At 43.8% G+C, this 14,936-nt stretch overlaps 1 protein-coding gene across 2 annotated transcripts in view; it reads right to left on the minus strand.

Annotated features, from left to right (window-relative positions):
• The window catches only part of LOC142887256 (copine-9-like), an 80,913-nt gene that overhangs the window by 5,072 nt on the left and 60,905 nt on the right, over positions 1–14,936 (minus strand). For both annotated transcript variants that reach the window (XM_076024754.1, XM_076024755.1), the window contains exons 11-18: positions 12,257–12,332; positions 11,931–11,984; positions 11,739–11,800; positions 10,852–10,898; positions 9,148–9,329; positions 4,661–4,788; positions 1,438–1,540; positions 477–534 (exon numbers count right to left, since the gene is read on the minus strand). In XM_076024754.1, the coding sequence (XP_075880869.1) occupies positions 477–534; positions 1,438–1,540; positions 4,661–4,788; positions 9,148–9,329; positions 10,852–10,898; positions 11,739–11,800; positions 11,931–11,984; positions 12,257–12,332 (710 nt within the window). The remainder of the gene's footprint in view (positions 1–476; positions 535–1,437; positions 1,541–4,660; positions 4,789–9,147; positions 9,330–10,851; positions 10,899–11,738; positions 11,801–11,930; positions 11,985–12,256; positions 12,333–14,936) is intronic.

The raw sequence follows: 14,936 nt of genomic DNA on the forward strand, positions 1-14,936 counted from the left end.
CGTAAATTATTAAACAGCAAGGACCGACTGACTGATGGGACTGGAGCCGAGGCTGCTGAGAGGACCAGCCCAGGGGTCTGCACAGTCACAACAATAACCCACCTGTCCGCATTACTCACTTTTGAATTATTTCAAAATTGATGTAGAAGGGTTAAGTTGAGGCAACTGGATTGGTTTTGCTTTTTTTTTTTTAAGTTTGGAATGACGGGCGAAACGTCTTCAAGATAGCAAAACCAATCCAGGTGCTTCAACTTAATAACCCTTCTACATTAATAGGATGACCAAGATATTTAAAAATATGTAATGACCAGCAACAAATCCCCGCCCCTTGGGTTGATTGACAGCTGAGGTGAATTGTTTGTCGTTTTCCTGATTTCCAACACCTTAAATGTATAAAAGTCGTAACTGACCAGATCTGTACATGTACCTAAGAGTCTCTCTCATACACACAAATTCATGCACATGCACACACTTACCGTCAAACTCAGCAGGGCCCACTCCTACTATGATGATGGACATGGGCAGGGAGGCTGCCTGCGGGGAGAACACAGGAGGGGTGTGAGCCAGACTGCTGACAATCCCCCACCCCCGCCCAATCAAATGTACAGAACACATGGTGCGAGACATCAGCGCGAGGTTTGGCACATTCCAGTCGAGGCTTCACGGTAATTTGAACACTGATGCAGTTTCTGTGTTTTTTTGAAGTCCTCCCGTTCAGCTGAGTGCGGAATTTTGACTCGGATTGACATGAAATGCTGAAGTGAAGCTAAAGATCTGCACGTTAACCTCATAACTGATTACTTCAGGCTATTGCATCACTGTCTAATTGCATCACCTGACTTTACAATAGATAATTGAGAGGACCAAGAAGGAAGAAGGAAGAAAACCAAGAGTGTGGGTATAGAAACCCTTTGGTGCTTTAAATCTTGTTTGGAAGCAAAATCTGTGCACATAGTTTTAGTTATTAGCAGTTAAAGGTCGAGTGTGGAACTGTGCAGGTGCATAAAATAGAATTGAAAATGCCTGTCTGCCTCACAGACAGTAAGAAGGCCACCATATGCATGGCTACACAAGGTTTTGCTACTTTCCCATGATCATAGAGCTGCTCTGGGAAAGATGTGAGATCAAGTGCGACAGAACAGCAGGGGTTATTATAAAGGTTGGCCTTTTCCAAATTGAATTTTTTTGGGGGGATGAGAGAAAAGTGGGTTCAGCCTGATTGCATCTCCAGGGACGGGTCAAACTGCCAAACAGTCCTGATTGCAATTAGTGCAGCTTGGCGGCGGGCGTGATGCTGTACGTGATAAATTAACAGGTGTTTGTTTGTTTGCGACACGCTCTCTCACCAACTGCCAAATCTCCCACACTGGGCCTTTGAACTGATCAGTAGTTGTCTCAAATTTGATTTACAAAATGTGCACTCTGATGCGTACTCACATTCACCACAGACTCTTTGGTTTGAGCCATGTCTGAGATGACGCCGTCGGTGATCATCAGCAAGACAAAGTACTGGGAGCCGTCGGTCACTTCGGCTGCGCACCTAAGATCACAAGAAATAACCACAGATGTAAAATGAAATGACTTATGGCCCAACATTGCATGTGCCATTATATTTTCATTCATTCATTTTCTATACCCGCTTCTTCCTGAGATGTGGATGTGGAAGGCATTTAGGATGTATATTGAAAGAGCTGTTTAATACCTGCAGCAACAACAATTACTCTTGGAATAACTAGCACCCCGTTTCCTCCACAATGAATCAGTTCCCTTGCGAGAGTTTTCCATTTGTCTCCTGCTGAGTCCTGTGTTAAATAAATGGCCATCATAGGTGTGAGATATTGATGCGGAACTTATATATTACACTGCGGGAAGTTGTACAACCATCAGACACTCTGCATGCCGTGGCAGGATGTGCATCGACGCTAAATGAGCTCATGAAGGGTCCTTCTCATTGCACGGTCCACATCAAAGTGTTGTATAAAAGCATATGTGTGTGTGTGTGTGTGTGTGTGCGCGCGCGTGTGTTCAGGTGAGACCAGGATGCCAGTGGGGAGGCGGAAGGCCTGCTGTGTGACTCACTGTTTGATTGGCTCGCACTCAGTCTGGCCCGAGGCTGAGAGCTGGCAAAATGGCAAACTGTTTCTCCTTCTGTCTTTCTGTCTGGCTTCCTGTGTGCTGGCTGCCTCTCTGTCTGTCCTCATGCATCTATCTATCTATCTATCTATCTATCTATCTATCTATCTATCTATCTATCTATTTCATAAAGCAGCTTGTCTGGGTCTCCATACACCCGGTCTTGTTAGCGTCTTGGTTAAATCAGCGTTGACTGTATCATTACAATCAACATCCTAAACCAAATTGGCTGTTTTATTTATACGTACAGCAAAACATGTTCATGATTACGTGCAGCTAGACGGAAGAGGGTGAGGGGCAGCACCAGCAGCAGGAGCTGCAGGAGGCGACGGAGAAGGAGAAAACGCAGAAGGAAGAAGCGACGGAACGAGACAGGACGTCAGGAATGCGGAGGAGGAAGAGGAGTAGAGACGCAGGGACGACTACCAGAGTGAACAGTTAAGGGTTGGAGAGACAGTGAGAGAGGGAGAGAGAGAGAGAGAGAGAGAGAGAGAGAGAGTGAAAAACAGAAACCACGGAAGTGTTGTACAACAGATGATAACAAAGAAGCAGAAAAAAAATATATAACCGAGAGTGACAAAACAAAAGTGTGAGGGCAGGGAGCGCAGGGAGAAAGTTTCATGCCTTCCCTCTGAATGGGAGGCAGTTTTAAAGCTCTTTAGCCCGCAGCAGAACAACCACGGCTGCTACACTCCACTTGGTTACGCAACCACAATCACACTTCTCCGGAATAGGATTTCATAGCCTCGAATGGAGCCTCGGACCACAATAGCAGGTAACAAGCAGCCAAAACCCATTAAAACACCGGCTGCTCTCCTGGAAAACAAAAAGTGACACCGGTGATTTGTTTTTGTGTGTGTGTGTGTGTGTGTGTGTGTGTGTGTGTGTGTATTTTTTTTTAAGTGCAATCAGGATAATATTCCAAAGGGTTCGACGAGGAGAGGAGATTCATTATTTATTTATGCTACTTGAAGCATTTCCATTGTGCTCGTTGTGGTGCGGCGTTGCATAGAAAATCAGAATAACATTTTCCTTTTGTTGACAAAATGTGCAATGCATTCAACTTTTTATTTTATTTATTTAGTTGCTTACATGCTCAACACTTCTCGAGAGGCAAAGAGATTCTCCTTGTGGTCTTTGTGCGAGTGCGATAACTGTGTTCATCCCTGTAAACAAAAAGAACTGCACCAAGAGGGGAAATAAGGAGCAGCTCATAAATGCTCCTTGAAGGCAAATCAGACGGCGCACGTTTGCAGCCGTGTTGTTTAGGAGCGTCAAGTGGTGGAACCGCGGTGGAACCACAGGGCTGCAGGTGTTGTCGTTCTCCAGCAGGCAAGTCACATTTAACCTCCCGGAGGCGCTGGGATCCTCTGGGGAGAGCGCGCCCAAAGGTCCTGACCACTCCGATCGCTCGGCAACGGCGGACTTTAATTAGACTCTCCTGCTGCATGCGTAGAACCGTCCCAGTCGTCGGTCAAGGGGAGGTCATGGAATGCCGAGATGCACATCTGTTAATAGGGGCTTCAGTCACACGCCGCATTCGAATTGTCTTTGCCTTTATAGTCGTAATGAGGCCGAGGAAGTGAGTCATAGAATTCTTTGTAGAATCATGTCTTTATTCAGCCTTATATCAAAAGAGGCCCGGCTGGCTGGTCTCCTGCACGCATTAATACCAAGCACATTTCTGACGTTTTGATCAGATGGTTCAAATGTCTTAATTTAAAAAAAAGTTCACGGTGAGGGAAAAAGTCGTTGGGGTTATTTCTAAGCCATAGGTGCATGAACTATTACGCCAAAGTGCCACACACCCACACAAGCACACCAGAACACACAAACAGATTTACCTTAGCAACCTCTGATTTAATCTATTCAGTGAGAAAAAGATTGAGGAGCTGCAAAATATCTGTCAGTTTGGGTCTTGTTTTTGATATACAAACAACTCTGATCACAGGAGGGCGCCTGATGATGATTAATGGCTGCGACTCTCAAAATGTAAAAATTCCCAATAAAAATGTTTCTTATATGGAGCAGCAGGGGTCAATATGATTTTTGAATTTTAAAATATGTCCTTGACTGCAAGTTGCTCATGCCAGCAGAGCTTAAGTGGTAATTCAATTGCGGGAAACACCACGGCTAAAGGTTAAAGGTCCACTGATCTTAAATGTGTCCTCTGCTTTTGACCCCGAGGGAGCAGTGAGCAGCAGTGGTGCCGTGCTCGGGAACCATTGGGTGATCCAACCATCCAGCTTCAACCCCAAATACAGAGTGCCAATACCGAGTGACACCAGGCATTACTGGCTCAGGGGCACCTTGAAATGGAAATATCTGCAGGAAACGTGCATGTTTTTGCATTAATGACGCAGAGCAGCTGGCTTCCAATAATGAGCGAGTGACACGTGCAAATAAAACAAACTGATTTTTTTTTTGTTGCTGGATTTATACGTGAGAGAGATTCCAGTTCATCCCTCGGATAACTGGTTCAGATTAGCCAGTAGCGGGACTTTGCCATGTGTCGCGCGTCTCTCACCGAGCCACCTGGTTGATGACGGGAGCGAAGTTGGTGGGGCCGTAGAGCTGGACGGTCCGCAGGCTCTGGAAGTAGGCCTCCAGCACGCCTTCGATAGCCACGCAGTTCGGGTTCTCCGAGTTGGAGTTCTGCGGGAGACAGAGGAGCCCACCTGAATCATGTCACACATTACGTCTGTACACACTTAGACGCACCATTGTGTGCATTGTGTGAATGAATAATGGTTCCAATACGTGAAGCACTTTGAGTGTCCCAGAAAGGCACTACATAAATTCAACCCATTGTGTGTCTTTTCTGCCACAAACATTAAAAAGGACTTTATTAAAGGACCATTGTAACATTGAAAACACCCAACATGTGCCAGCCGTGCTCGCTGGCCTTCATCAGGGCATGATTGTCAGTACGGCCAAAAGATGTTAGTGTTTTAAATGTTCACAATAGCCATTTAAAGAAAGCCTTTCTTAATGTTCCAACCACAGAAGACCTGCCTCGGCTCCTATTCTAAATCATGTGAATCTCCTTTTTAATGAGCATCTTTGAATTTTGCTTTTGTTTTTATTGCTGCACTTTCGAGCTGAGGCTCCAAACTTAAATTGAATTAGCCAAAAGAAAGCTTGAGTGTTTGTTTTGCTTTGTTTTTTCTGTTCCACAGTGAAAGTCTCTGGCGGCTCTGCTGTGATGAAGGCCAGACTTTCTCCTTGCACAGAATTACCCACGCACCAGAGAGAAAGGAGTCTCTGCTGAAACGCAGGCACCATATACAACCTGAATGCGGCTGAAAGCTCTGAAAGCATGCTCGCTACTTATCGCCTGGCCACATCTCGTAATGCTGTGAGTGAAGCCGTCTTGAAAGCTTCTTGAATTGCCGTATTTCTCAGATTCTTTAGGAAGGAAGAGGCGGCATATTTAGCAGATATTTGATGTCAATCCAGTGATTAACAATTATATTAAATTCTCTCAAATGACACCTTTAGACTTCTGACACAAAATCAAATCACCTTTTACAATTGTATAATAAAAATACATATTGATATGACATAATATTTTGATGTAACTCCATGAACACCTGGTGACCCTTTACTACAACAGGACAAAATAAAATTGAATATTCAGTATCGTTGAAGTGGAATTTAAGCATTATTTTTTATAGACAGAGCTGAGACTGGATACGAAGACATATAGAGTTTGTTCAGATTCCTAAATGCATGTTTTTTTCACCCTGCATTTCATCAGGATATTTATGATGCTGCGGCAGTCGGCAGCTAAATCTTGGTCCTGCTCACGCTTCAGCTCCCAGCTGTCTCTGAGATTACCTTCTAATTATTTCCTCCGAGACTCTGAGGTTTTGTTTAATAATATGGATTTTTTTAAATGGCTTGAGAAAACACACACGCGCACACACACACACACACACACTTGGGAAGCCAGCATTAATTAGGCGGTGGCTAACAGAGAGGCGCGCTGCGCTACTAGAAGCTCCAAGTGTGGGCCAGTATTGAATAATGAGACGGCTTTCATCAGCAGGAAACACTGACTCCCTCTTTAGACTTTGGCCGCTTCTTTGGCATATCGACGGAGTAGTTTCGGCATCTCTGATGGTGGTTAATTATCACAAACAAGCCCTCTCCGTAGGTTGTTTACACCACAAGCTCAATGATTCTCCCGATGACAGTGTGCAATAAAAAATGGTTGAGAGGACAACGGGCCTTTTCTTTTTTTCGCTAGTTATATTTTTGTCATGTGCTTGTCGAGTTTGTCTACGTGTATTAACTACTTTTCATTTTCTATGCGATTTTAACCTTGCTCTGTCTATTAGCTATTGGTTATTTTGTGATGTCATGTGATCTAATTTTGATATGAAACAGCAGGATCTGCCTTTCACTCCAGCTGTAAAGTTACTTTTTTAACCTTTTGTACTGAAAAAATAAATAAATAAAATAAAATACATTCTATTATTAAATATTCATTGATAAACTCTCTATTTGGTTGATTAACTGGTTTAAACTGACCCAGGCATCTATTCAAGTCTGATTTCCGCGGCATCTCCTCCCTCTGGAGAAACAAACAGGTGAAGTGCACAGATCTCTTCCTGACTCTCACATGGTGCCACCTCGCCGAGCTGCCTCTAAACAACGGCTTCCTAATTAGAGCTGCCTTAGCATGACGTACTGGCCCTGATTTGTCATTCCGAGGTTGAACCCTAATTGGGAGAGCGCTTTGAGAGGCCGCTCGTGACGACAGGAACAAAGTAAGGCAAAGTAATGAATCCCGACAAGGAAGCTGCTGACGCTCCCGTCCACCGTTTGCTGTCCGACTGCGAGCCAGTCGGCGGGGTTTGACAAATCAGATTAAAAATGACACTTCCAGGTCAGAGGAAGGGAAGTGTCTCTGGACCACTAATGAAGGATCTGAGGTGTTGCCACCGAGATGTTTGCACCTCTATGAAAAGACATTATCCTGTGAAGGTAATCAGTTCTTCTCAGACCGGAGCCTTGGAGTTTTAATATTCTTCTCCTTTTCTCCTCTTAAGCAGCTGTCCTGGGAGACAGCGGTTTTGGAAATCCACAAAGAAGCGTTTTTTTCTCACTTTCCCTCACTGCTATTTTTGCAACTCGGCTGGCTGACAACGCTAATCAGAACAACACCAAAAAATGCCTCCCTGCGGAGCCATCTATCATCTGTTTCGCTCCTGATCCCGTCCTCCGCCGCTGCCATACCGTCACACGGAACGAGCGTCTTTGCTCTCATTTTGAGCCGCGTGATTCACAGCGTTTTATTGTCCCTCCCCCGCCCCCCCGGCCTCAGTCATCCACTTCACAAACTCCAAAGCACCTACCGCCCGTGGGTTTACGTAAGCCGCTCCTTTCACTGACTTCACAAGTTGTCCTGAGTTGTGTTTTTTCTGTGTTGTGTGCGGTTAACGGACTAGTGTGTAAAAAGCAAAACAAAAACAAAAAACAACAACAACAACAGATGCTTGAATTATTAACAGCAACATATATGCTCCAAAATTGTTGAAATTTCAAAAGCTACGTACCCCGAACATGGGGTGGTTACTTATGTTGTTGCAGAGTGGTCTTTTTAAATGAAGCATTTGTACATGTTTTATTTATTTTTTGTTATCCTTTTGACCTGTTCAAATAAATAAATAAATACATTAAAAAAAATTCAATGAAAAAAACTAAATCATTAATTTGATTTAACCTGACTACTCCAACTTGCGCAAATGTCTACAAACTATTTGTATTTTTGTTAATTATAGATGATATTGGAAATGGAGTTTGCATGTTCTGCCTGTGTCTGTGTGGGTTCCCTCCAGCTCCTCCAGCTTCCTACCACCGTCCAAAAATATGCATTTGAGGCAAACTGGAAACTCTAAATTGTGTGTGTGTGTGTGTGTGTGTGTGTGTGCACGAGACAGATCGAGAGAATGAGAGAGAGAGAGAGAGAGAGAGAGAGAGAGAGAGAGCACGAGTGTGCGAGTATGAGTGGTTGCTAGTCTTGTGAGTGTGGCCCTGCGATGAACTGGCAACTTGTCCTGGGTTTAGCCCCTGCCTTCACCCCATGACAGCTGGGAAAGACTCCAGTAGACCCCTGCAACCGAGTGCAGGTATAGAATATGGATGGATGGATGGATGCATGGATTGGAGTCAAGTGTTTGAAACAGGTTCTTTAAAGCTTAATGCAATTATTCTTTTTACCTGAGGGGGAGACATTCTGCACTGCAGCCTAAAATCTCTAAAAGCTCGCTATAATTCCGCACTGGGGAAATTCATAAGTGTTCCAAATGTCAGCCAGATAATTACCTCTCTGCTCCTCACGACTAAAAAGCTTATGCTAATTCTCGTCTAATCATCGCCCTCGAGTCTTACTGCCGTTACATTAGTCTGTCAAAATTCTGTCCACCATTACAGGGTCTCGTCGCTGCTGTTGTTGTTGTTGTTGTTTTGTTATTGCCTGTTTCATTTCTCGTTTTTTTTTCCCTTGAAAGCACAAACAGGAAGTGGGCTCTTCATCATCACTCAGTTAGACCTTCTATCAGCCAGACCGACACACACAATGTTTTGGAATCCATTCAGGCAGCGCTGAGTCAAAAAAAAAAAAAGGCTGATAAAAGCAAAGTAATAGATACAAGTTTAAGTCAGAGAACTCAGCCACAGGCAGCAAAAAAATGAGTTTTTTTTGTGGTTTCGTTTTGAGAAAAACTCAAAAATGTTTGTGTAAAACTGGTTCTTGTAGATGATGGGCAAAACTATGTGCACATATAAACTGAAGAGTGCTGACAATAACGCTGACTTTTCAGCATTCTAGACTTGAAAAGCTGACAGAGCGACATAACATCTGAGAAATATTTTACGAAATTGGTGGGAGTAAATCATACCGACACAAACTTACTATTGTAACTGACAAGGCCGGTATCGAGAGTATTGATGCTCAGGTACGACAGTACTACCTGTCAGAGCTCTCACATCAGTTACAGGCCTCACCAGTGGGAATGCGTGGGAGATCTTTCCGTCAGGGGGCAGCTTGGCTCCAAAGCCGTACGCCGGGAAGAGTTTGTCGCTGTCGTAATCCTGGATGATCTCGCCAACAGCCTTCAGAGCCATGGCGTACGCGTTCATCTGGTACGGACTCATGTAGTGCAGGGAGGTGGGCTGGGACGGGTTACCTGTAGACGAGACGCACACACGTGGCAAAGTGAGCTAACATCAGGGGGATTGGAAAAAAAGCATGCGGCCGCATCACTGTGACGAGAGCAGCGACCACACTAGCAACAATTCTAAGACATGCAAAGTCTTTAATCTGATTATGTGTCGACGCGTGAATAAATCACGTCAGTCGTGTGTGTGGACATCTTGGAAAAGTGCAAAACTACTTTCCCTTGTGCGTGCAAGCACACTCCTACACACACACACACACACACATTACTCAAGACACATAATTTGAGTAATGTGAAGGCCATTCTCTTTTGGCATGAGGTGGAAGAGAAAATATACATAAAAGCATGTAAAATTGAATAACCATCGTGTTGCTTTGCTCAAATTCTACTTTTTTATATATGCGTTTGCACAAAGAGTAAACCCAGGTCATAATCCACGCCCAAGTATTGGGAGGGACTGACCAAACTGGATTTGATTCTTTTGACCTTGACAAAACAAAAATGTTAGGTCAATATGGACATTACACAACAGGGTTTTACAGAAAAATTAGTCGCAATATATTTTCTGACCACTAGATGCCACTAAATCCTACACACCGGACCTTTAAGAATGCATTCGGAAGATACCTGTTGGAAAAGTAAGAGTTGTCACAGGCACAAGAACGCAAGCTGAATAAATAAATAAATACTTGTGTGCTTTTTTCATTAGTTATTAACGTGACAAAGTCCCACTGACAGAAGCCGTCTTGTTAAAGTTTAATTGCACATTGGGCTCCTGCTCCATTCAGGCGTAAATTAGCAGTCTTTCTTCATTACTTTTCTGACACAGTCTTGTGTGGTGTGTGAAGATTAACTGCCAGAAAACACAAGGACAAAAAAAGGAGTGTGGCAAATGAATACTAAGTCAGATACCAGCACGACTGAGTGCATCTCTCAGCCTTCCTTTTCAGTGCAGCCCAGCCTGAGGCATCTGCACTACCTGTGAGTTGTGCTTTTATTCTTAACAGTTTTCCATAAACTTTTTTTTTCTTTTTTGAGGTGGGTAAAAATAAGAAAACACCATCAACGCACTCCAAACTAAAGTTTGAGATTCTGCTGTAATTCTGTCCAATAATGCGCAGAAATTTGAAAAACAGCTGGAGGCGTCTCAAATCAAAAGAAATCCCTGGATTTTCTGTGATGTCTTTGAGCCGGCCGAGAGCACAGCTAAACACGTTGCAATCATCACACAATCACCATCACCAAAGTGGCAAGATTGGGTGGAATGTCACTGTGCAGAGCAAAACATCACAGGTGGAGGAAAGAAAAGAAAAAACAAGCTGTAAAAAATTCAACATTCTGCTGCGAAATCAGCAAAAACCCTCTTTTCCTCACAGAGGCTGCACTGTGCACGATCCTTTGGTGGGAATCAGACGCGAGAGACGAGGCGACAAACACACAAAAATGAGACAGGCACAACACGGTGTGGCAGGACGATGGCCACGCACGCGCTCCTCCCTCCGCATGCAGCCGAGATGCGACGGCGTCCTACCGTTGGATGCTGTGAAGTCTATCGCCACGGTGAAATTGAGTTGCGTCCTGGTGGGAGATTGAGCACGTCAGCGTTTGTTGGAAACAGAGATGCAAGGTTTGAGCCAGCGTCTCCAGATCGGAGCGCATTCACAGCTGTTCTTCCACGAGTGGGCCGGGGAAAAAACAACAACTCATCAGCGGCTCGCTGCTGTCGCTTATGAAGCGGCAGGCAGGGGATCAAACACGCTGGAGAATCTATTGTATTCTAATTCAACTCAGTCTTGTTCAGGTTTGTGACTTTTTCTCCAGAAAAAAAAAATAAAAACACAGGGAACCTGCCTTTTTTTTTTTTTTTTTTACAGCCACTCATCTCAGATAATGTCAGATTAACAGGATGTGAGGATTATTTCAGCTCCGGCACATGATGACACATCTCCCTACTTACATATGGAGATACAACATCCTGTTTAAAAGCCTGAATCTCTCAGACAGGAGCCAATTTGGCCGTTCGAATTTCCGGTACTGGTGGCGTCCAACGCGAGGCCGTTGATCCCCTCCAACACTCTACGCTGCCATGAATTACATTCCAATTATAAATGGGCAGAGAAAAGAGGAGCAGAGGACAGAAACAATGCTCAGTGGGAGGCTGGACCTCGGTACCAGAGCGCCCGCTGCCTGACCACTGCTCCGTGACCAAGCCAAGCTAATTAATCAACAAGTTTTGAGTGGAAATCAAGCGTTGTGAATTTGACTGAACTAATTAATGGCGAAAGGCTCAGTCGCGCTACAAAACAATAAGCTGCCAGGACGACAGAGAGCAGCAGGGAAAAATTAGAAAGCAGCAAACAGAGGGCTCAATATTGTGCTACGGAGACAATGGTGAAACATCAGAGAGGGAGTCCTTACCCTCCTCTGATGAAGTCGACAAAGGTGTATTCTGACTCCACTTTGAAAGACAGCAGCGTCACCTTGAAGACGGAGACATGCAGACAGAAGAGACAGACAAGCTCTAATCAGAGTGAAGCCATATCGTCGTCTATTTTCAGTGCTGTGACTCATGTCCGTCGAACAGCGTCAACAGTCCCGGGCAGGACTCACCGTTCCCGAGTTGATGTATTTCTTCTTCTTGCCTTTCTTTTTCGGATTCAAAACCTTGACAACAAAACACGGTAAAGAGAAAATGAGTTCTTCCAGCAAATGCAGCAGAACTGTGGACTCACACTGGTGGGCGACTGTTAATAATGCATCGTCCTCAGATCAGGGATGGAATTCGTAATAGCGGGGGAAATTGCTTCAATGAATTATGTACTGATGTTGGTGAAGTTACTAGAAAGACATTATTCTTTAATAACCACGCAGACAAATAAAGTTCAATAATTTAGCTTGCGCCGCATGCATTAAGTGACTTATACGCTGTGTCGTACCTCGTAGACGTTGAACTGGCTCTGGCCTCGAGACAGTTCCCTGTAGCTGGTGGTGAACTCGCCAATGAAGTCGTGACTGTGAATTGAACAGCGTGAGACAAAAATGGTTGAAGAAAACAGAATCTCCGTCTTTCGATGATGGAAAGAAACGGGTCTATTCAACAGCGACAACAGCTACGGAACAAATTCTTGCAAAAAGTTCGGTCAGGGACTTCAGATAATTAAATGATGGCTAAGCAAACGGCCTTCAGTGAGTAATTCTAGTTGAGGGACAAGGCAGAAAAGTTTCCTTGTAAGAGAAACAAACAAACAGCAAGACTGTTCCGCTGCCACATCTTCGAGAAGCATCAGCTGAAACTCTGCTTGAGTCAACGGCATCAGCTGGGAGGCTGGTTACACATCAGGGTAGATTGACTGTATGTCGACTAACATCCACAGACAATTCAACAGGAAGCAAAAAGCAAATAAATTAACAGTTTCCACAACTATTTCAGGACTGTGATTTTGAAATCACTACTCCCTGCCTGGTCTTTAATCGTGGCAATATTATTTTCCTCTATTCCTGTTAGAGTTTATTAAATCCACAAAACTGCTTAATTAGTGGTAAACAAGTGCCTCCATACACAAAGCCTTGCACTTGAGTTCCTTGGTTTCCTCCACTTAATCAGAATTAGAGGGAAAGTTTTTTGTGCGTTGCTAATTTTCTCTCTTCTTTCAATTTTTTTCAGTACTTAAAAAATTACACCCTACAGCACCACCACCTCCGCCACCACCATCTTCATCATCATACTGCTAAATACCAACTCCGTCCATGCCCTAACATTATCTCTGCATCTCAATATATCAGCACCTGGAGCGGTGCGTGACACACTGCTGGTATTTAGGAGAGGGAGACGGGGGAGACGACGGGTTCATCTCCCAGCGGAGGAAAAGAAAGATGAAAGATGGGAAGGGGAAGGATACAGTAGCCAGGGAACAGTGGAGAGGGGAGAGTGGGGAGAAGAAAGAGAAGAGAGGCTCCACTGCAGACTGACTCTCCTTATGAATTCCCACTACGTGCTTTATTTTAAGCATATTGAATTTTTTCTTGTATATTATGTGCACTTGATATATCCTATAGATAGGTAATATATATACACAATATATATTTTTAGTTTTTTATCATTTCACAGCATCAATAACAATTGTTAATAGGTCTTAGTAAAGATAACGATCTCTGATTCTCTTACAATAAAGCCTGATTACTGAAGGAGGATGTAATAAGCAGACTGTGATGTTTATTATTGTGCTGCTCCACTATCAACAATCTGTCATTGTGCAGTGAGCTGCAATCAACATGTTTTCCCTACTCTAAATGTAGAAAAAAAAAAACTCAAATTAAACCTGAACTAAAATGAACCGACATTAATTTCAACAAATCTTCTGCAGCTCTGAGGAGCTAAAGGATGAGCATGGACTCCAAAAACTGCAGCAGGCTGCAATATGCAATGCTACAATACATCAGGGTGAGAGAAAAAAAAAATCTCTGGCATTGGGTGTTAATAAAACCATTTTCAGCAGGGGGAATAACACACCATGGTCTTGTCATCAGCGGGAGCAGTCTGCTATTTCGCTGCTGCCGAATGAGAATGCAGGAGACCTCTCGAGGCTGAGAAGTGACATTTACAAGGCTGCTAAAAGCACAGCAACCAAAGAATTCAAGGGGGGAGGGAGGGAGGTGGACGGAGGTGGAAGGATGGCGAGGAGAAAGCTCGATGTGCTGATGATCGTTAGATTGTGCATTATAATTATAATGATTTTTATTTCTACTGCGCTTTACATCAAACAATTAATCTCAAAGTGCTTCCAGTGCAATAAGTATGATTAATTAAAATAATAATAATAAAAAAATAATAATGTCAAGACTTCTGATGGGTGCTTTGACATGTTTATAAGTGTGTTTTTAGTTGGGGGTGGGGGGTTCTATAAAGATACTTGTAAAACACCAACAAGTGAAATGGGACTGAGCCAATAATTGAACCCACTATCTAATAAGAAGTATAATAAAAAAGTATTATCATATTTCTCTTAAAGGCTTGTTTCGTCAGAACATTATAAAAAAAAAATTAAATGAGCTTTCACATAATTGAGTAAATCATTATATTTCTTTGGGAACACTGCACCCTCTCAAACATTTGAACATTTTGAAACATTACTAAGCTGCGACACCATTCTGTTTTCCCCTCCTACCGCTCCTCTATATTTACACTTCACTGAGTATCAACCACATCCGGTTCTTCAAATCCACCTGGTTTCATCTCCCCTGTATGAGAGTCAACACGCTCTCTGCTCCCTCTCGGCGACGATTACTCTAGAGTTTATTTTGACACCATCACGATGCAGGAAACTCAAACAATGACTCGTTGTCAAAGTAAAAGTTCACTTCCCGCGCTGATATGGGACGAAGTCGACAAGTGACGCCTCCAAGACTTGCACAAACACGGCAAGGCAAACATTTGTCTTCCGTGTCTTCTCTCGCGCTGTTCCCCCCTCAGGACAGGGATCCGACAATCTGGCTCATCTTCCGCCTGCAAGATGTCTTTGACTTATCAGCCGGCATGTGCCAAACAGGTAGCGGAGACCTTCATCATGAGGCTTCAGTCAGCGGCCGTCAGGCAGCATAAAGGTGCGACGTTTGATG

Source organism: Nelusetta ayraudi, unplaced genomic scaffold (genome assembly GCF_046127955.1).
Source record: "Nelusetta ayraudi isolate G7.1 ecotype Tasmania unplaced genomic scaffold, CSIRO-AGI_Nayr_v1 ptg000017l, whole genome shotgun sequence".
NCBI classification, from domain to species: domain Eukaryota; kingdom Metazoa; phylum Chordata; class Actinopteri; order Tetraodontiformes; family Monacanthidae; genus Nelusetta; species Nelusetta ayraudi.